The sequence below is a fragment of the Carettochelys insculpta genome, chromosome 6, assembly GCF_033958435.1.
Source record: "Carettochelys insculpta isolate YL-2023 chromosome 6, ASM3395843v1, whole genome shotgun sequence".
Classification (NCBI taxonomy): Eukaryota; Metazoa; Chordata; order Testudines; family Carettochelyidae; genus Carettochelys; species Carettochelys insculpta.
This window is the reverse complement of record NC_134142.1, coordinates 125454439-125476458: the sequence shown is the minus strand read 5'-3', so window position 1 is coordinate 125476458 and position 22020 is coordinate 125454439. Positions and strand designations below refer to the sequence as shown.

Genomic DNA, 22020 nt, shown 5'->3' with positions numbered 1-22020 from the left:
GGGCGTTACTCTGAACATGCTCCTGGGCCCGTCTGTCCCAGGGCCCTGACTGCTGCCCACGGCCCCTTCCCCTTCATTGGGTGCTGGGACGGGCCAGCCAAAAACTCCCTCTGAGCGCCAGAGAGGGGCCAGCAGCCCCTGACACGTGCACTGGGACGGGGGCAGCAGCAGCATGGCCTGTGGGGAGCACAGCCCCACGTGATCTGCCCCACAGAAGTGCTGGGTCGGGACAACCCCGCTCAGCCGCTGGGGACCAAGTGCAGCCGACAGCCCTGGCTTCCTGCCAGCTGGAGCGCAGCTGAGGACACCAGTGGTTGTGGGGGGGTCTTTGGCCGGACGCCAGCTGGGTGCGGTGGTCCCAGCTCTGGGCCCAGCCTGGTCTGGTTTTTGCTCAGCTCTGCTTTTACAGGAAAGCCAAAGCCAAACGGCAGAGCCCTCACCTCTCCCCACACTCCATGACGAGACGCGCCTGTTCCCAGCCCGGCCCCCAGCCGGGCTCCTGCACCATTGCCCCATGGCAGCCAATGGGGAGAGCTTGTCCCTGCTGGGCTGTTCCTGTCGAGATGGAAGAACAGGGGAGCCATGGGGTGGGGAGGACGGGTCACGGGGGCGGAGGCTGTCAGTCTGCCCCATAAGCTGTGTACTTGTGCAGCCACTCAGGAAAGACTCCAGTGGTTCAGAGGAGGCTTTAAAGCATCGGCCACAAACCACAGGCACTAGTTCCGCAATTTCACGTTTCAGTTCTGTCTCATCCCTTGGCTGAACGCCGTCGGGTCCTGGTGACGTCTTACTGTTTAGTTTATCAGTTTCCTCCCAAACCTCTTCTAACGACACCGCAATCTGGGACAATTCCTCAGATTTGGCGGCTAAAACCCACAGTGCAGGTTTGGGAATCTCCCTCACATACTCAGCTGTGCAGACCATGGCCAAGAATTCATTTGTTTTATCCGTAATGACCTTCTCATCCTTGAGTGCTCCTTACACATCTTGGCCCCACTGGTTGCTCTGAAGCTGCCTGCGTCTGAGGTACTGAAAAGAAATTTTGCTCTCACGTTTCATGTTTTCGGCCGGCTGTTCTTCAACCTCCTTTTCGGACTTCCTAATGGGACTTTTCCACTTTATTTGCCAGTTTATGCGACTTTCTATTCTCCTTACTGGGATTTAATTTTCACCTTGGGGTCTACCTCGAAGTTGGGCCTCTAGATGTATATTTGAAAAGTTTCCATACAGTTGCAGGGATTTTACTTTTGGTGCTGAACCTTTTAATTTCTGTTTAACTAATCGCCTCATTTCTGAAATTAAATGTCCCCGTGTGGGGCTCTTGGGGTGTTTTTCCCAGCAGAGGAATATTAAATTTTAATTTTAAAATTTAATTTTAAGTTTTAATTTTAATTTTAATTTTTTAAAAAATTTAATTTAAATATTAAATTATTAAATATTAAATGGTCGTTATTTCCCACCAGCGCAGTCGTATTTATTTCTTGTACCAGATCTTGTCCTCCCCTTTGGACTAAATCACGACACTGAAGGGCTTTTCCCACGCAGGCGCCATGGGGCCAGCCCAGGGGCTGCGACGCAGGTTGGAGACAGAGACACGTGAAAGGGCATCTCGAGTTTCTCACGTGTTGCCGTATCTGACGTGGGCGCTATGGACGTGCTGTAACCCTTTCACTGCTGGCAGAATTCCTTCTCAATAACTCGCTGGCAGACTTGGGTCACCTCCTCCGGTCCGGCCTATGTCATGGACAGCGAACAGCACTGAGCTGTGCTGGGAGCCACCCCAGACCCTGAAGGGCTTGTTGGGAGGGAGGACAGAGAGAGGGGCCGGAATAGGCCCCAAACCCCTGACTGTCACACACGGACGTGCACAGATAAAACCTGACAGGTTTCACAGATGACTCTGCAACTCTTTGTGCCACGATTCTCGTCCTCTGGCCTCAGAGCCGCAGATCCACAGCAAGGACAGTGGGATGCTGAGACGTGGGCTGCCCGTAGCAGCTGTGACAGCCCACAGCAGGTTATAGTAGCCCAGTGGAGGGCACGTATGTGAGCAGTTGGGTCCGTGCTTTTATGCTCCATGGGGACTAAAGCCCAGCAAGGATCCGTCTGCAGCACCAGGTCAAACCAACACCTGGGGCTAATTCAGCACCTGCAGCCAATCAAGGCCTGAGGAGCCCTTGCAGAGGCTTCCCCTCAGGTAAGGAGTGGGAAGGAGAAAGGGGGTGGACCAGCAAAGAGGAAAGGGCTTTGCAGGAGAGCCCTGCAAGAGGGAAGGGTTGTGGTAGCTACAGGGAAAAGGTACTGGGGAAAGAGTCTGGGGAAGTGGCCCAGGGAGGAGGCTGTTCCCTTTGGGCTGAGGGACACAGCCCCTCCAGCAGCAGCCACCCAGGGTCCCTGGTCCAGAACCCAGCTCGAGTGGGAGGCGACTGGGCTCCCCAGAATGCCCCACACTCCCCAGGACACCTCGTAAAGAGCAGGGGAAGCCTCATGGTCCATGTGGGAACCTCCCCCATTTACGGCTGTGCCTACGATGAGTTCGGCTCAATAGGCTGTGCCCTGCCCTGGAGGCAGAGCAAAAGGGGGCCCTGCGAGCCTTGGAGGCCCAAAGTGCAGGACCCACGAGGGGTTGCTCGGGACTTTGTCACACAAGGATCAGAGTTAGCACCACACTGAGGCAGAGTGGGCCCATCTTGCACCCCTCTCCCAGCCGATACGACAAAGGTTGAGCAGCTGTTCACCCGACATCGAAAGAACTGGAACCAGGGAAATAACAGGCAGGAGGCCATCAAAGAGGAGGGACGTAGAATCATAGAACACTAGGACTGGAAGGGACCTCGAGAGGCCATCGAGTCCAGCCCCCTGCCCCAATGGCAGGACCAAGTATTGTCTAAACCATCCCTGATAGACGTCTATCTAACCTGTTCTTAAATATCTCCAGCGATGGAGATTCCACAACCTCCCTTGGCAATTTATTCCACTGTTTGACCACCCTGACAGTTAGGAGCTTTTTCCTAATGTCCAACCTAAACCTCCCTTGCTGCAGTTTAAGTCCATTGCCTCTTCTTCTATCCTCAGAGGCCAAAAAGAACAAGTTTTCTCCCTCCTCCTTATGACTCCCTTTTAGATACCTGAAAACCACAATCATGTCTCCCCTCAATCTTCTCTTTTCCAAACTAAACAAGCCCAATTCTTTCAGCCTTTCTTCATAGGTCATGTTCTCTAGACCTTTGATCATTCTTGTTGCTCTCCTCTGGACCCTCTCCAATTTCTCCACATCCTTCCTGAACTGCGGTGCCCAGAACTGGACACACTACTCCAGCTGAGGCCTAACCAGCGGAGAGTAGAGCGGGAGAATGACTTCTCGTGTCTTGTTCACAACACACCTGTTCATGCATCCCAGAATCACGTCTGCTTTTTTTGCAACAGCATCACACTGTTGACTCACATTTAGCTTCTGGTTCACAATAACCCCTAAATCCCTTTCTGCTGAAGTCATTCCTAGACAGTCTCTCCCCATTCTGTATGTGTGAAACTGATTCTAACAAACAAAGCAGCAAGAATGGACCCAAAACATTGCCAAACCCCGTCCCACTTGCTACCGTGGTATGTCCCCCTCCCACATGACGCCTGGATGCCAGTCCCGCACCTCGGAGTTCCCCAGCTTGGGGATTCGTTCCAGCACCATCCACGGGGCGCTTTCTGAGGGGGGGACCCAGCTCCCCGGGTAAGATCTCCTGGCTGCCTCTCCAGGAGAGGGTTTGGTCCAATGGGAGTATGGGCCCAGCACCGGGGAAGTGGGCGCATCCTCCAGCCCGGCTGGCTCAGCAGGTCGGAGATGATTTAATGATAACACCCCTAGGATTTCTCCCACTCTGGGGTGGTTTGTGGGTGACAGGTTGGGGTCACACTGCAGCCTCATCACCCCATTGGCCACCTCAGCCTGTGTTGTGTTTATAAGAAGCACACGGGCTCTTTCCACAGTGCTAAGGCACAAACACCGCGTTTATTGAGAAAACAGCCCTGTCCAGTCTATGCACATAATATACTAAGTTCACACACAGGTGTTGGAACAAAGCTGAAACAAACATTTTACCCTCCCACCCCCCCACCCCCACCCCCATGCACACCTTGTGGGTGCTCACAGTCACCCAGAGTTGCTCACTCCTGTCCATGGACCAGACGGCTGAGATGTGAGTGTGCAGCCAGGTTCTGTTGATCCGGATCGACGCTCCGATGTTGACCAGGCGAGAAGAACCCAACCCCGCAGTGGAGCACACATCTTCTATCGCTTTAGTCCTGAGTCCTGCCTCTGCCCCAGCACTGCCAGTCACCAGTCAATGGCAGATGGGTTTGATCCGTTCCCACAGCCCAGGTTTGTGTGTGACTCCTCACCAACAGATGGGGCTTAATCCTCCTCTCCCGGTGAGTTACCGCTGCACAGTCCAGCTCCCATTGTTCTCCAGCCTCCAGGTCTTTGCTGTCCAGACTGGCGGCTCCAGAGGGTAACTCTCAGCATCCACATTCACACTTCCAGATGCACCTCACACACACTCGTCCTCACACACAGACAGCACAAGGTCTGCAGGCTAAGACAGCAGAGCATCACCCGCACAGTGGGGTCTGCGGTACAATGCGGAGTCCGGTACGAAGTGTCTGTGACTATAAAACAACCAATGGAAAGCATAACACAAAGGTACAAAGCACAGAAAGTAACAAATCTGGCGAGTAACACCAAAGTCTGTGGCCTGTTAAAGACAGAGGGTGACAGCGGGTGACTCAGAGATACGCAGGAGCACAAAGTTTCCCCTAAAAGGTCCATTCCTCCCCAGGGCTGCGACACCTGGGGGCGCCCGTCAGATCAGGGGTCTGTCGTCGGGCACATCACCAATGTCGTCCCCCTCCTGCCCTGCGCCACCGGCAGCCCTGGCCTTCTCGGTATCCTCCCGGACAATGCGCCTCCCAACTCCCAGTCCCGCGCCCGCACCCGCACCCGCCCCAGCCACAGCGCCGGCCCCGACCCCTATGGCTGCGCCCGCTGCCAAAACAGCAGTTTCGGCTGCAATGGCTCCCGCAGCGATCCCGGCACCGACACCTCCACCCACCAGGGACAGGACCAGCCCCCCCGCGCCGACGCCCGCCAAAATGGCGCATTTCTTGAAGTGTTTCCTGTAGGTCTCCAGGAATTGATCGTCCTCCCGCCGCATCTGCTCCTCCAGCTCCGTCAGCAGGGCCTCTGTGTCAGCCGCCGGCCCCTGCATGTCCGTCCGGCACCGCCACAGCAGCTGCCCACGCCGCTCCGCCAGCCGCTCCGCCATCTTCCCCGGCCGCACCCCCAGGCACTTGCGCGTCTGCTGGGAGTCGCCGACCTGAGGTGGGCAGGAGAGGAGACGGCCCAGAGCGTTACCAGGGCAACCGCTGTGTGGAGCCACCCGCCAACATCGGGGAACCCTCGGGCTGGGCGCAGCGCAGACCAGGACTGGGACAAGGCCCCTCGCACGAGGAGCAACACAGACTGGGCCTGAGACGGGGCCCCCATTCCAGTCTGCGCTGCACCTGGTGCTTGGAGCCCTGACACCCCCGAATGCAAACCCATCCCCTCCAGCGACCGCCACCACCACCCCACAGGGCAGGGGTCCAAGCCTCCTTCTCCGTAGCCACCCGGGGAGCTGCAGATACAAGGGCTCATCTTCAGGAATGGTCTGAAGTTGCAGAGGGGGAGGCGTATGTCGTATATTAGGAAAAACTCCTTCCCCAGGAGGGTGGTGAAGCACTGGGATGCGTTGCCTAGAGAGGTGGTGGATTCTCCATCCCTAGAGGCTTTTAAGTCCCGGCTGGACGAGGTCCTGGCTGGGATGACTTAGCTGGGGCTGATTCTGCTTTCGGCAGGGGACTGGACTCGATGATCTCCTGAGGTCCCTTCCAGCCCTAGGGTTCTATGATTCTATGGATCACTCAATGATTCCCTGGTCTGTTCATCCCCTCTGGGGCACCCGGCATTGGCCACTGTGAGCAGACAGGACCTGGGCTGGACGGACCTTCGCTCTGACCCGTGTGACTATTCTCGTGTTCCTATGACTGACAGACACCACCCGCTGCTGACCCTGGGGTCCTCTTCTGCCAGGCACTGCACAGACCCACCTGACGGAAGCCTGGGACCCTGCTGTGCTGGGGTTGGATTCCCACCTCCAGCCCCCTACACGCTGATATGCGCTCCTGTCTCCTGCCCCAAAGCCCACAGGCCGTGGGACCGGCTGGGATGATTCCCTGGTCTTCCCTGGCTGGGGGAACAGCCCTCCCCACTCCCCAACTCACCTTCTCCATCATAAACACAGCGTGGTCTGCGTGGGCTCTGTCCAGGACTCTCTGGTTGCGAAAGGCGATGGCCATCTGCACAGGGAGGACAGGCAGGGCTGAGCCACCGTTTACGGGGTCCCGTTTCCGCCCAGGGGCCGTGAGTTCCACCGCAGCAGCCTCTCCCCACAGTGCAGTGCTGTAGGTCACGTGGCAGCCGCGTGCCCTCTAACCTTTCCCCCCGGGGCAGGACGGCCTGTGCTCTGCACACAGCAGTTCACGGGGGGCCGAGGGGTTCGGGTGTGGAAGGGCACTCGGAGCTGGAGCAGAGGGCTGGGTGCCCCAGAGAGTAAGTGCTCCAGGCTGGCGTTGTCGGGGGTTGGGGTGCCTGGTGCCCTGGGACTCCCCTGGGCTCTGTCCCCCACAGTACCACCTGGCTGGTGGGCAGGGGAGAGGTGCCTCTTCTCAGCCGCAGCAGTTCTGTGCCGGGCTGGGCTGGGGCCGTACCAAGTCTGGGGGGGCTGGGGGGCAGAGGGCGTCTCTCCCCTCTGTGGCTCTGCAGTTCAGGAGGAATGTAAGTGGCCTCCAGCTGGGGCTTCTGGTGCTCCTGGTCTCCGATCTGACATTCAGGGCAGCCCAGCCTCAGTGGCCTTCCCTGCCCCTACCGTCACTTTGCCCTGGCAGCATTTTCCTGTGGTTGAGGACTCTGCAATCTCCTGCCCAGACAGGCCTGGCTGGAGGCTGACACCCAAGAGTGCGTCCGTGACACCAGCTGCCCCGGTACCTGGGACTTTCATCCATCCCCAGGAGCAGGTGCCTTGGGTGTGACTCTCAGCTCTCGCTCAGGGCAGGGGAGGGAATTGTTCGGAGCTGGGTGAAATCTCCATGTGGAGGAGCAGTGACCCCGGAAGAGTCTCTGCCATGGTGCTATTCTTTCTGGGTGGGGTACAGGGGAGCAGCCGTTCCCGAATAGCGCGGCTGGTCCCTTCCCCATGCAGAGAAGACCACTTCCCCTCCAGCCCCGTCCCCTGCAGAAGAGGGTTCTGAGGCTGACACCCAAGAGCACTTTACGCTCCGTCCCTGTGGTTCTGCCTACACAGCGATGTAAGGCCAGGGTTAGTGACACACGAGTTCGATGTCCCTGCAGGTGCCTGGAGGCGCCACGCTGAGCAGTGAGCCAAGGTTAGGACGGGCTGAACCCTGCATCCAAGCCTGGGGCTCCAGCACTGTGTGAGCTTGACTGCCACCGTCCGTGTCCCAGACTGCCTAGCGCCCTCCCCGGCTGGGCGGCACCGGCCCTCTGGTAGCGATGCAGCCTGAGCAGAGTGGCCTGTCCACCAAAATTCACGGGAGAGGAGAACGAACGTCGGCCCAGGGGATTGTGGGAAACTTTCAGCACCTTCCAGAGCAAGACTCCAGAAGGCCGTGTCTGCACTGCAAAGCAGGGGGGTTGTAGTCCTGGCAGGGACAGGAGAGGGGGACCTGCCCCATGATCAGCTCAGAGGCAGAGACGGTACCTGAGAGGGGGAGGAGAAGCCGGAGCGATGTGTCTTCATCACAGCCAATAACTTCTGCAAAGGGACGAAGAGAAACCATCACGTCACAGTCTCCCTGGGGCCTCGACAGGCTGTGAGAACCTCTGGGGCAGGGCAGTGGGGGAACAGCTGCACAGTGGTTCTCCACAGGTATTGGGGTCAGGGACAGCCAGAGGAGAGAGCCCCCATCCCGATCCCAGCGCCACAGCTGGACGGCCCCCACCTTTATGCTGGCAGCGAGCTCTGTCCCGGTGAGCGGCTCCCCACACCGGTCCTTCCGGACATGTCGACCGGCCGCGCCCACCAGGGCGGTGATGTAGTCCCTGAGGCTCTCCCGGAAATCCTCATCCATGTCTGTGCAGGAGAGGGAGACAGAGATGAACCCAGGGCCAGAGCGTCTCTCCCGCAGGGGCCGTTCCCCAGCCAAGATTGCAGGCTCAGAACCACCACGCAGTCCAGGACCGTTACCTCTCAGGGCTCCCTCATTGCCAGTCGTGATCCACTTGCCAGGGTGGGGCAGCAGGTAACAGCGGCTGCTGGTTTTTTTCAGGGCTTTCAGGGCCTTAGGGTGTTTGCAGGGGGACGTCGCCTCCAGAGCCTGCGGGTTGGGTGGAGGGGGGATCAGCCAGACCTGCGGGGCCGTGGGAGAGGCCCTGGGGGATTCCAGTCTCGTTTGTGGGAGACCCTGGACGGGGTGTGTTGAACGGGGGCGGGGTTGCGGGAGTAGATAAAGCCGGGGCTGTGAGGCCAAGTTTCCCGTGCCAGGTCCCAGCCTCTCCAGACGCCTTGTCCCCACCGGCTCCTTTCCCGCCCCCGCCTGGCTTTTCTCCCTCCACGTGCCCTCACTCTGCTTCCTCCCCGCACTGCCAGGGCACCCGCAGCACAGGGGACTGACGGGCGTCCGTCACTCAGTGCTGGGGCCTGGCCCAGAGCAGCCATCGCAGGGCAAGCCCAGCTCTGCCTGGCTGGCGGGTGCTCGATGTGAATGGATCCTCTGGAGAGTTCACAGCCAAACTCCCCTGGGGCCTTTCTCAACCTTCATGTGCTGCTGGCCCCTGTGGGCTGAGAACACAGCTCTGCCCCCTGGAGAAACAGTGGCCCTCCCGCCTCCCATCTTTAGCTTGGCCTACTCGGGGCTGGGGCACAGGAACGGCCTTGCTGGGTCAGACCAAGGGTCCATCTCACCCAGAGTCCCGTCTGCCAGCCGTGGCCAGTACCAGGTGCCCCAGAGGGAGTGAACTGAACAGGGAATCATCAAGTGATCTCTCCCCCATCACCCATTTCCAGCCTCTGACAAAGAGAGGTGAGGGCACCTGCCCTCCCAGCCTGGCTACAGCCACCGACAGAGATGATCTCCATGAGTTTATCTAGCGCTTTTTGAACCCTGTTAAAGTCCTGGTCTTCACAACATCCTCTGGCGAGGAGTTCCACAGGCCGACTGGGCACCATGTGAAGGAAAACTCTGTTACACCTGTTACCCACTAGTTTCATTGGGAGAGCCCTAGTTCTTATGTTATGGGAACAAGCAAATAACTCTTCCTTCGTCACTTCTTCCACCCCAGTCATGATTTTATAGACCTCTCTCATATCCCCCCTTTTTTCTCAGCTGAAAAGTCCCAGGTCCTTTTAATCTTTCTTCATGTGGCCCCCGTCCCAAATTATTCATCATTTTGTTGCCCTTTTCTGAACTTTTCCCAGTTCCAACATATCTTTTCTGAGATGAGGTGATCACATCTGCATGAAATGTTCAAGATGTGGTGTTTCAGGCATTTATACAGGGGCAATAAGATATTCCCTGTCTTATTGTCCATCCCGTCCTCAATGAGTCCTAACATCCTGTTTGCTTCTTGGCCTGATGCTCCACACTGAGGGGACATTTTCAGAGGACTGTCTACCATGGCTCCAGGACGTCTCTGGAGCGGTAACAGCCAATAGAGTTGGGTTGATGTTTCCAATGGGCATTACTTTGCATTTATCAACATTAAAATTCATCTACCATTTAGTTGCCCAGTCACCTAGTCGCATACGTACATTAGCTTAGCAGGGCCACCAGTGGCAGCTGTCCTGCTTGTTATCCCATAACACCATCCCTGAACCCTGCACCATCCCGCAGACCCCTGCTCCAGCAAGTTTCCCTTGAGAATTTACAAATGAGATTATCCAATGGCTCGTTACTGAGTCAAATGTGGGGGGATTTTCTTGGGACCAGCCCAGGGCAGGCGTCTGCAACCTGCAGTTCCAGACCCGCATGCAGCTCTATCAACTTCTGTGTGGCTCTCGACACTGTAACTGAAAAGTGACAAACCCTCGCCTGGTTATTTCCAATGTTTTGGTGAACGTCTAACAGCCAAACAATGAACAACACGTATCTAAATAGCAAACGATACGTGATCCCAAAACCTTGGCTATCTCCCCCTTTAATTTGTGCCGTGCTTTGTGGATATGCGTGTGCTGTTCTTAAAAGAGAGCTTATGAAAAGGCTGGTTTGACATTATTTATCACGGACCATCTCACATTCAAATGCATTTGTGGTTCTTAATTATAGAATTTTTTACTGAATTCTAACAAATGGCTTCTTGCTCTTCTGGTTTGCTGACCCCTGGCCCAGGGCGTATCGCTGACACACAGGCCGCCTCTGCCCTTTCCAAGTCCCTGAGTTGATGGACGGGGGCGCTACCGACGCTCAAAAAAGGAGCCTTGGAATTTTCTTGCAGTATTGCCAAACAATGTGTTTCGTTAGCCACATTCTCAGAAACAGCCGGATGGATTCTCTGATTCCCAGCCTGTTCACTGCCTCTGGGGCAGCTGGCACCGGTCACTCTCAGAAGACAGGACACTGAGCTAGATGGACCAGTGGTCTGACCCAGTATGGCTGGTCTTCTAGTCTTACAGATTAAAACAGACACAATTCCACCCAAAGCAGCGGAAAGGTCTGGAAAAAATTCATCCCAAGCAGGTCAAGTTTGGCAAAATTATAAGCCACTAAAGAGGAGACTTATAATGGGGTTTACCAGACAACTTCTATAAAAGGTGGTGCCACCAGCCCCCCAGATGAGAAAGGCCCCTGTCCCATTCCCAACCCCACCCCCTGAGCCAGCCAGTCTTCTACCCTGGGGCTATAACCAATCTCCCTACAGGGGAAAGGCCGCATGAGGCATTCCTCTTCCCTCTGAGCGCCAGTTACCTGTCGGACTTCTCTCAGATACTGCTCCCCACCTGGGGCTCCGAGGAGCTGGGAGCTGCTCCAGTCCCTCACCAGCAGGTCTAGGTGCTGCAGGGGATACAGGAGGGGAGTACAGGTTAGTAGAGGTGCAGAAGGGCTGGGACAGGGAGAAGGACAGCGCCTGGAGGGAGAATTTGAACCCCTACAGGGGATGGAGCAGGGGCCCAAGGGGAAAGATCAGACTGTGGAGTTGGGGAGGAGTCGTCAGTGTGTGTCAAAGTTCTCAGCCATTTCCTGGCATCACCCCAGGCCAGTGGAGAGGCAGTAGCCCACCCGTGACGTACGTCAGGGGCACGGTTCAGGGACTCACTGCACAAATTGCAGGTCATTAGAGAAACCCCATCTGAAGTGATCGGCCACACAATTCCCCTGTCCAGTTAGAAACCAGTTCAGGTGCTGTGTCAGGTAGTGAGGTTGGTGACAAGACAGTGGTTAGCACCTGGAATCACTGACTGTTCGTTATCCCAGCAGGTCCCTGCCATGTTCCGTAGGGGCACGAAAGACCCCAAAGGGCATGTGGAAGGCAGGGGAGGTGCTGGGTGGGTGAAGAGGCCTGCGCACACAGGCAGGTAGCTGTTCTCACAGACGTTGGCCGGCTGCATGAGGGAGGCCCCTGTCGGTGAACAGGGGGTGACGCCAGGTTACTCAGTAGGGCCCTGCCAAACGTACCGGTCAATTTCACAGTCATGGGATTTTAAAAACCAGAACTGTCAAGGTTTCAGCTATTTAAATCTGAGATTTCACAGTGTGACAACTGTCGGGGTCCTGGCCCAAGAAAAGGAGTGGGGGGGTTGCAAGGTGATTGTACGGGGGTTGTGGTACGGGTGATGGGCCAAAACGTGGGTCAGGAGCCATCTCTCAACGTGCTAGACTACGAACTGGAAGTCGTCCATGAGTTCGTGTACCTCGGCTCGACGATCTCGGACAACTTGTCACTTGATAGCGAGATCAACAAGCGCATTGGAAAAGCCGCCACAACGTTCTCCAGGCTGACGAAGAGAGTCTGGGCTAACAATAAGCTCACTGTGCACACCAAGGTGCAGGTCTACACAGCCTGTGTTTTGAGCACACTGCTGTACGCCAGTGAAACATGGACTTTGTGCTCCAAACAAGAGCAGCGGCTCAACACATTCCACATGCGCTGCCTTAGGCGCATACTCGGTATCTCATGGCAGGACAAGGTCCCCAATAGCGCAGTGCTGGAGAGGGGAGGCACCGCCTCCATGGTCACCCTTCTCAAACAGAGGCGTATGCGCTGGCTGGGCCATGTCTCACGCACGACGGATGGCTGAATACCGAAGAACCTCCTCTTCGGCCAACTGGCGTCTGGAAAGAGGCTGAAAGGGCGACCTAAATTGCGCTACAAGGACACGTGCAAGTGTGACCTCAGCGCTCTCTCTATCAGTGTGAACACCTGGCATTCGCTCACCTCAGACAGGCACGCCTGGAAACAGGGAGTGAAGGAAGCTCTTGTTATGCATGAAACTACCTTGGTGAAGGAAGCGGAAGACAGGAGAGCCCTCAGGAAGATCCGTGCCCGTGATACCAGAGCGACATCTGCCTACTGCTGCTCGCAGTGCGGAAAGGACGGCCACTCCCGCATTGGATTGCACAGCCACAGAAGACGCTGCTCGAATCAGTCCAACTGGGGCGCAAACCTATGATGCCTTGGGATCGAAGGATGCCTACTACTGTGGTACGGGGATTCCCTTACTTCTGTGCTGCTGTTGCGGCAGCGCTGCCTTCAAGTTGGGCTCAAGGAAAGCAGGAGGTGCTGGGCAGGAGCCCAGCTCTGAAGGTAGAGCCTCCCCCAGCAGCAGTGCTGAAGAGCAGCGTGGTATGGTATCAACACCATTACTTCTGTGCTGCTGGCTGCACAGCCGGGTCCTGAGCCAGCAGCCACCACTCTCTGGTCACCCGACCCTGAATGCAGCAGCTGAGAAGGAAGGGTGGCCCGGTAGGAGATTGCTACCCTTACCTCTGCACTGCTGCTGGCAAGCTGTGCTTCCAGAGCTGGGCACCCAGCCAACAGAAGCTGCTCTCTGGCTGTACAGTCTTGAAGGCAGCAGCTCAGAAGTAAGGGCGGCAATCTTGCAACACCCCTAAAAATAAACTTGTGATTCCCATGCAACTTCCTTTAGGGTGAGGACCACAACCTGAGAAATGCTGGTCTCCCCCATGGAAGCCACATAGTAGAGCAGAGTTTTGTAAACTTTTTGAGAGCACAGAACAGCAAACAATAATACTTTATGTGGATCACGTATGAATATTTTCTTCCAAAAAATTGTTGTCAGAACAAAAACAACAGCAGCAGCAGCAGCAAGAGCAAAACCAAACAGCAACATATACAGCAACACCAAACTGAAGTAATTTAATCAGGTATTGCGGCAACGAAGAACTAACGGTGTATCTGGTTTTAATAACAGAAAAGCTGGAGCATTCTTGTACGTCCCCAAACGCTGGTGTCACACCTGCGAGTTGCTCACAGAACACCAGTGTTCCGTAGGACACAGTTGAAGAAACACTGCAGCAGGGGGTAAAAGCGCTCAGAAGCCCCGATTTCGTATGGTGGGAACAGATGTTATGCTCCATGACGTGTTTTTCACGGTAGTGAATGGGACAGAACCCTGTTAGTAGCTACTGGCGGGCACATCAGTGGAGTTCCCCATCACCCCCTGCACCCACGCTTCGGGGACAGGGATGCAGAGTGGGGATATGCAGGGCAGAGCAGGCTGTGGGTAGGGGAGTTGACTCACCTGAATGGGCTCCAGTCCATATTCCTCTCCCACTGCTTCAGCCACATGCATAAACATCTGCAGATGGGACAGAATGTGGGGAGGGTGAGTCTGGGTTCTGGGGGCATTTACGTGGGGCAGGAGGTGAATGCTGCCTGCAAAATGGAAAGGGGACTGGGTGGCCCCCGCCCCCCATGTGAGCCGTGAGTCCCTCTGCCCCTCGCAGACCGCGAGAACCGGCAAGCACAAAGCCAAACGGGAGATGGATGGAGAGAATCAGGCTGCACGTGGCAAGGAACCGATGGGGGGAGCCCTGGGACGTGGGCAGGAGCTGGGAGGAGTCCCCTGTTCTCTGACCCCTATGCTGGTGCTGTGGAGTTGGGGGAGTGGGTGAGTGATCCCAGTGTGAACAATCTCAGCCAGAAAGCACGTTCCCGAGCTCGGCCCAGCCCCCATCGCTCGGCAGTCACTGGGTTTTCCCCAGCCATGGACATGGGCCAGCAAGGACAGATAGAAGCTGCCAGAGCCAACCCCTCCCCGCACAGCGAATTCCCGCCCTCCGTCCCCCAGGCACAGCCCAGGGGCAGGACTCCCTGTAGGCTGCCGGCAGCAGTGACGCTGCCAAGGGTGCGACTGCCAGAGGCTCTTCCACTGGTGTGGGGGCTGGGCAAGGGCCGGGGGGAAGAGCACAGCAGAGCAGGGGCAGAACGACTGCCCCAGGCCTGGCCCAGCCGCCTTCCCACCACCCCCAGAGCTGGGCTGGACGAGGGGAGGGGTCCTAACTTTGTTCCAGTGGCCCTCACGGGACACCTGGCAGCCGGGAGCCAGGCTGGGCTGTGTGGTGACAGCGCTGACTCAGGAGGCCCACGGGGCCACGGGAAAGTCGGTTTTCTCACTGTGTGCCTCAGTTTCCCCACAGGACCTATGGGCGGGATAATAACCCTGCGGGGTAACAGGAGACCGAGGCACAGCCGTGCTCTGTGTCGCGCTGCCCGGCCTCACCTCCAGGTACTCGAGATCCGAATCATTCACACCCCGGCCGATGTTCAGTATCTGCCAATTGTCGGGAGACAGAAGAGACCTGCAGTAACGAACAGCGACGGCCGACCCAGGGCACTTCCCAGACGTGTCACCCGCCCTGAGCACAGCGCCCCCTGCTGGGCCCTGCCTCTTCCTGCAGCACAGCGCCCCCCAATACCGCATGGGGCATTGGCCTGGACCTGACTGCTGTGGAGAGCGCCCCCTGCTGGGCCCTGCCTCTTCCTGCAGCACAGCGCCCCCTGCTGTGCCCTGCCCCTCCCTGCAGCACAGCGCCCCCTGCTGGGCCCTGCCCCACCCCCCACAGCACAGCGCCCCCTGCTGTGCCCTGCCCCTCCCTGCAGCACAGCGCCCCCTGCTGGGCCCTGCCCCACCCCCCACAGCACAGCGCCCCCTGCTGGGCCCCCCAACCTGGTAGGAGCTGAGCAGCAGGGACATGGCAGAGAGTTTGATGCTGGTCTCCTTGCTTCTCCTAATGTCCATGGAGCCCTCGGTGTCGACCAGCAGCACGGCCACCTGGGGGCCAACAGGAGTGGCCCTAAGTCAGTCCCCTTTCCAGCCACCTACACCTCCTCCCCCCACCCCGCCTCAGTCTCACTCACACACACACACGGTGCTCTGCTCCCATGTTATTTGGCATCTTCTTCTTGCCCACCCCAGCGTTAGCTCCAGCCCCTCAATCTTCTCCCCCCACCCCATTGTCTCTCCATTGGGTCCCCTGGGACTTCAGCCCCACTCCTCTGCCCACCCAACCCCCTTTCCCCATTTCCTCCTGCCCGTAAGCCTGTCTCCCTTCCCCCCGCACCGTGCCGGCCCCCTCCCTCCTTGTGTGCACCCGCAGTGCCCCCGCTCACCCGGCCCCGCTCAGCTGGGACCCAGAAGGGCTGGCTCCACGCCCACACCCCTTCGGTTACTCGCTGCCTGCCGGCACGCCACTCAAATCCCTTCAGGGGCTCGTCCTCCCGGCCCATCCATGACACGCCAGGTGCGTCCTGCCCAGAGGGAACACGCAGGGGGTCAGTGCAGGGACCTCCAGGCCTGGCCCCAGCAAACTGGACACGTCGGGGGTGCGAGAGGAGAAATTGCTCACAGACACGTGCAGCTCTGAGCCTCCAGCAGGGGCAGGACGGGGCCGCTCACACCCACAATTCCCCAGCCCCATTCACACTCACCAGACTCCGGAGCCGGCGCAGCAGGTAGTTCAGCAGGAAGGATTTGCCCATGCGCTGCTCCCCGATGACGGACACCAGGCAGACGGGGGCGTCCTCCACCCCACCCTGCTCCAGGCAGCGGCTCAGGGCCTCCTTGTCCAGGGTCAGGTCCCCTTCCTCGTCCAGACGCACCAGCTGCACCGGCCGCCCTGGCTCTACCACAGCCCCCGGCGCCTGCTGCAGGGACACAGCTGGGACCCACATGTGAGCCACATCTCCCTGGAGGGAAAGGCAGAGCCGTCATTACCCATACCCAGAACGTGCAGCTGTGCAGGGCACCTGATGATTTGAGGCATCACTAGGTCTCAACACCCACACACCTGCCTCTGTTGGTGCCTGGCTGTGGGGGAGGGGGCATTTGTTTACAGTGGGGGGCACTAGGGCTACGTCTACACGTGCACCCAACTTCGAAATAGCTTATTTCGATGTTGCGACATCGAAATAGGCCATTTCGATGAATAACGTCTACACGTCCTCCAGGGCCGGCAACGTCGATGTTCAACTTCGACGTTGCTTAGCCCAACATCGAAATAGGCGCAGCGAGGGAACGTCTACACGCCAAAGTAGCACACATCGAAATAAGGGAGCCAGGCACAGCTGCAGACAGGGTCACGGGGCGGACTCAACAGCAAGTCGCTCCCTTAAAGGGCCCCTCCCAGACACACTTTCATTAAACAGTGCAAGATACACAGAGCCAACAACTAGTTGCAGACCCTGTATATGCAGCACGGACCCCCAGCTGCAGCAGCAGCAGCCAGAAGCCCTGGGCTAGTGGCTGCTGCCCACGGTGACCACAGAGCCCCGCAAGGGCTGGAGAGAGAGTATCTCTCAACCCCCCAGCTGATGGCCGCCATGGAGGACCCCGCTATTTCGATGTTGCGGGACGCGGATCGTCTACACGTCCCTACTTCGATGTTGAACGTCGAAGTAGGGCGCTATTCCCATCCGCTCATGGGGTTAGCGACTTCGACGTCTCGCCGCCTAACGTCGAAGTTAACTTCGAAATAGCGCCCAACGCGTGTAGTTGCCCTCACCGAGCGCAACTCCTCCTCCTCTCTCCCCTGCCGGTCTTGAAAGTAGCCTTGGAAGTGAACAAGTCATCTCTGTAATTCCAAGTCTTTAGATCATGACCTGAGGAAGGTGGTACCACAGCCAGAGGCCCACAGCTCATTGTGGGAGCGGCCGAGGGAGGTGCTGCGTCCTGCAATGTGCAGAAGGCAAAGGCGACTGCTGAAAGGGGAACCCGAAGGGGGTCGTGCTGCCCCCAGCCTAGGGAAGGGCCAGGACAAAGCCCCTCTGCCCAGGCCAGGCCCCTGCTCTGCCCCTCTGGGACGTTACTGGATTTTAAATGAGCAGGTAAACCTCTGTGGCGACCACTGTCCTAGGCCTGCACCCAATCTTTTGCCGAGGGAGCCCAGGGAGGTGTCCAATGAGACCTGGTGATTCACTGAAGCTGTTTGTGTTGCGTCCGTGTTTGTATCATTTTTATGTGTGGAGTTGTAAGTATTGACTCTGTGCTTTAGCTGAAATTGTCGTCTCTGGGGCTATGGCTGCACAGCAAAGTTATTCCAGAGCATCAGCAAAGATTTTCAAACAGCTTTGCTGTCTCTACGCTGCGCACACGCTCTTCCAGAATACATTGAAATAGTGGCGGGGAGCATAAGGTCAAAATCTGTGAACCCCACTACTGGGCTGCGTCTACACGAGCAATTCCTTCGGAAATAGTTTTGGACAGCAGGGGATCTTTCGAAACTTCCCACAGAGCATCTACACACCCAGTGCCTTCTTCTGAAATGAAACAGAAAGAACGCGGCGCCCCTTTCGAACGCGCTCGTCCGCTCCCGTATCACGAAGAGCACCTTCTTTCGAAAGAGCAGTCCTCCATGGCACCGGCCAGCTGACGCATGGAGACTCTCTGGCCAGCGCGAGCAGAGCTCTATGCTCCCTGTGTCTGGCTGCGTTTAAAGCCACAAGGACCCAGAAACCCCGTGGCAGGAACCTGAGCCTGCTAACAGCACCGCAGGCAGGAGGCCACAGCAGCACACCCTCCAGCCTGTCTGCAGCCATCCGAGCCACCCTACGGCACCAGCGAGGAGCCCCGTGCCCCCCAGGGGTCCCCCAGCCAGCTGGCAGAGGGCTTGCAGGAGCCCACCCGGGGCACTAAGAAGCCGGCCCCTTAGTGGTCAGAGCTGGAGCTGTGGAAGCTCCTCGGGCTCTGGGGGGATGGGGAGATCCTGCTGCAGGTGACTGGCTGCCACTGGGATGCTGCAGCATTTGCCCAGCTGTCTGCTGGCCTGACTGCCTGGGGAAAACCCGTACACCCGGACCCGGTCTGGTCAAAGGCAGCAGAGATGCGGCAGGACGACGTAAGGGCCAGAGATGCAGCTGCCCGCTTGGGGGCAGCGCTCACCAGCTGCCCCCACTACGAGGAGCTCAACGGCCTCCTTGGGGCTAGAGAAGCAGCTGCCCCTTCAGTGACACTGCTGGGCACCGAGGGGCCCGAGCCAGAGCCAGACTTGCCGGGACCCTCCGGCCCAAACACCCCCAGAAGCAGGAGCAGGAGCCGGAGCTGGAGCCGACCTCCAAGGACAACGGGTCCAGGGATGAGACACTTGTCATTGCCCTCCCATCCAGATCACTGAGCCTGGCACTTCTCCCAGGGCCTCCCCGGGTTCCCTGAGGGACCCTCCTGGGGATCCATGGGGTCTCTGCTATGTGTCCCGTCCCTGTGCTGCACATAGCCTGGAAGCCCTCAGTGTGCATAGGGCGAGGGTGTTGGGCAGGGGCCCTTTAAGGGAGCATCTGACTGGGGGTCCCGGAGGGCTTGGCAGCCGTGCGACCCATCCGCAGCGTTTCCTGCTCTGTTCTCCCGAAAGAGCGGCCAGGGCCGTGTGACGCTCTCTGTCGAGCACGCGGCCGAGCTCCTTCCACCAGCGACCGGCCGGGAGAGCGCCGCTTGGAAGTTGGCTGGGTGTGGACGCAGCCCACGGGAGTAGCGCCGCTTCGCAAACAGGTGCGGGTACGGCTGCTGTTAAAACCTGGGACAGCCCTTGTCGGCAGTAGCTGAAAGACGCTACGGATTTAGCCAGTGCATTTCGAACCGGTAAGTGCGCTAGCGAAATACGCCTGGCCATGTCTACACTAGGCCTCTCCTTTGGGAGGGGCATGTTAGTGAGGGGTTTCGGGAGATGCTAATGAGGCGCTGACATGAATATGCAGCACCTCATTAGCATAATAGCAGCCTCGTGCGAATTCGAAATCACCACTTTTGAAACGCACGCGGCCCGTGTGCCCGGGGGCTTTGGAAAGGGCCCCTGCGTTCAAAAGCCCCTTCTTCCCACTGGTTCCAGAACGTCGACTCTCCCCTACTCTGCTTTCCTGTTTCCTGGCCCACCTGCTGGGTGTGATCTCCCGGGGCTCAGTGCCGGGGAGCGCGGCTGTTCCTTTGGGGCTGGAAGAACCTGCCTGGGGCTGGTGAGCCTGGTTTACACAACCTCCCACCAGTGCGAGGAGGGGCCTGGCTGTGGCACCGCAGAAGCTGGAGTGCCCGAGGGAGCGGTGTGGGAGACTCCTGGCTGGCCGGAGGCAGCAGAGGTGCCCCGTGGGACGGGTTTGGTGCTGCGGAGTGGAGGACCCCAGGCTAGGGCTGTACGTCGCCTGGTTTATGCAACTGGCCCTGGTTTGGCCCTTTCAGCAGTGCCCAGTGTAACCTCCTGTACGACACCCTCCATGCCCCCGTCTCACCCCTCTGCACCCCTGCCCCACTGCTGCCCCAACTTTGCTCTGCCCCTCCTCCCCCACCCTGCCTCTTCCCCTGACAGAAGTGCCTGGGGACTCATGGGGCAGAGGGTGGCAGTGGTAGATTCCCCGCACTCACCAGCACTGAGCTGCCCTGGGGCAGTGGGTGGGACCCCCCGGCATCCACCGGCACTGCGCCGCCCTGGGGCAGAGGGTGTGACACCCCCACACTCACCGGCACTGAGCTGCCCTGGGGCAGAGGGTGGGATGTTCCCCGCACTCACCGGCACTGAGCCGCCCTGGGGCAGAGGGTGGGATGTTCCCTGCACTCACCGGCACTGAGCCGCCCTGGGGCAGAGGGTGGGATGTTCCCCGCACTCACCGGCACTGAGCCGCCCTGGGGCAGAGGGTGGGATGTTCCCTGCACTCACCGGCACTGAGCCGCCCTGGGGCAGAGGGTGGGATGTTCCCCGCACTCACCGGCACTGAGCCGCCCTGGGGCAGAGGGTGGGATGTTCCCTGCACTCACCGGCACTGAGCCGCCCTGGGGCAGAGGGTGGGACGTCCCCGCACTCACCGGCACTGAGCCGCCCTGGGGCAGAGGGTGGGACGTCCCCACACTCACCGGCACTGAGCCGCCCTGGGGCAGAGGGTGGGAAATTTCCACACTCACCGGCACTGAGCCGCCCTGGGGCAGAGGGTGGGACCCCCCTGCACTCACGGGCATGTAGTGGAGCTGCGCGGCCAGAGAGCAGAGCAGGCTGGGGCCGCCTTGCTGTGCTTCCCCATCCCTGCAGCTGGTGGGTGCGGGGACACAGACGCCTCCTGCCCGCGCTGGACCCCCAGCCTCACTGTTGCCCTGCCAGCTGGCCCCTCCCACCTGGGGGGCCCATGGCCCCTCTGGCCCCCCATGTGTCACTGCTGGAAAAACATCATCCTGGTCGCTTTACGTTCAGATCTCTGAGTCCGTGTCCTGTTTGCCTCCCTTTGAGCCAGCCGGTCTCATCTGGTACCCAGGTCAGGGCTGGTCCCCCCAAGAGGGGAAAGCCCCATGTCCCGTTTCGTGCCCCCCGAGCCAGCCAGTCCCTGCCCTGAGACTGGACTGGACCCAGCACCCCAACAGCAGAACGGTCCTTTCCCCCAGCCAGTAGGACAATTCTCACCCCCTGTGGCTCTAGCTGCAGGTGCTCAGTGATTTTCTCCACCAGGCTTCTGACACGCGTGTCTGGGATCATCCTGTGCCTGGAGCAGGGAGCCCGGCACTCAGGGCACTGGGGCCTGCTGACCGAGACATCACTCCAGTGAGCCGAGAGGCAGCCCCGGCAGAAGTTGTGGCCGCACTCGATGGAGACGGGGTCGTTCAACTTTTCCAGGCAGATGGAGCAGGTGACGTCCTCCAAAAGTCGCTCCATTCCTGTGACCCACAGGCCTGGGGAGATCCACTGAGTCAGGAGACAGTACAAGGGAACGTCAGGGCTAAGACGCCAAAACATCCCCAGCCCCAGCTCCAGGAGGGCAGTTAGAGCAGTGGGGAAGGAGCCGGGACACCTGGGTTCTGTCCCTAGGTTCCCCACACTGGGCTGGGTGAGTTTCCGTTGAGCTGCTGTGAGCTGCCCACTCCCATTCTCTGGCTGGGCCGGCGAGTGCCAACGAGAAGGTGTCGCCCTCTGCACCTGCTGCTCATGGGGCTTTGGGTGTCCTGGGCCTGGGAACTGTTACCTACCAGCTTTGTGCTCTTGGGGAAGCAGAGCAGGGCCGCTGTCGGCCCTGTGCTCCTGGGGAGCCAGGGAGCGACACACATGGAAACAATCCACTGCCCCCCCGCCGGGTGTCTGCTTGACTCAAGGACAAAGCAATGGAAAGGCAGGGGAAGAGCCACCCAAACCCCTCCAGCCAAGGGGGACTGGATTAAGGAGACACCCTCAGCCTGATCTGCATTGCAGAGAGAGCAGAGAGACGTCCTCTAGCATCCGCAATGGAGAACAGCTCTGCCAAAGCAGGAACCGCACTGAGCTCTGGGACAGCGAAAGCAGAGAAGCACGGCCTGATGGGAAATCTCTGCTCCAGATGCTCATACAGCCAGGTCTGTTCACCCCCAAATTAGTCATTATCGGACCAAGTCTAGTAATGGATCCCATTGAGATCCAAAATACCGAACCTGCCTAGCTGCACTGTGAGCTCCTTCAGAGAACATCGCCCAGAGCCAGGCACGATCTGAATCCAGCACCTCACCTCTGTTTACCCAACAT

At 58.6% G+C, this 22020-nt stretch overlaps 1 protein-coding gene across 1 annotated transcript; it reads right to left on the bottom strand.

Moving 5' to 3' along the window:
- Positions 1 to 4143: 4143 nt before the first annotated feature.
- Positions 4144 to 21183, bottom strand: LOC142014990 (RING finger protein 112-like). Its single transcript, XM_074998328.1, has 12 exons — positions 20935 to 21183; positions 15995 to 16210; positions 15677 to 15814; positions 15234 to 15338; positions 14787 to 14837; positions 13806 to 13862; positions 11011 to 11097; positions 8295 to 8424; positions 8050 to 8180; positions 7809 to 7862; positions 6313 to 6387; positions 4144 to 5366 (listed from the first exon to the last, which is right to left on the bottom strand). Exons 1-12 carry the CDS (start codon positions 21181 to 21183, stop codon positions 4854 to 4856), a joined length of 1806 nt encoding a protein of 601 aa, XP_074854429.1. The 3' UTR covers positions 4144 to 4853.
- Between the last annotated feature and the right edge of the window lie 837 nt (positions 21184 to 22020).

Coding starts and splice junctions, on each gene's coding strand:
- LOC142014990 (XM_074998328.1), bottom strand. CDS start 21,183: ATGGAGCGACTTTTGGAGGACGTCACCTGCTCCATCTGCCTGGAAAAG. Junction 16,211..20,934: donor TGCAGCTAGAGCCACAGGGG/GTGAGAATTGTC, acceptor GTGTCCCTGCAG/CAGGCGCCGGGGGCTGTGGT. Junction 6,388..7,808: donor GCTTCTCCTCCCCCTCTCAG/GTACCGTCTCTG, acceptor CTCCCTGTGCAG/ATGGCCATCGCCTTTCGCAA.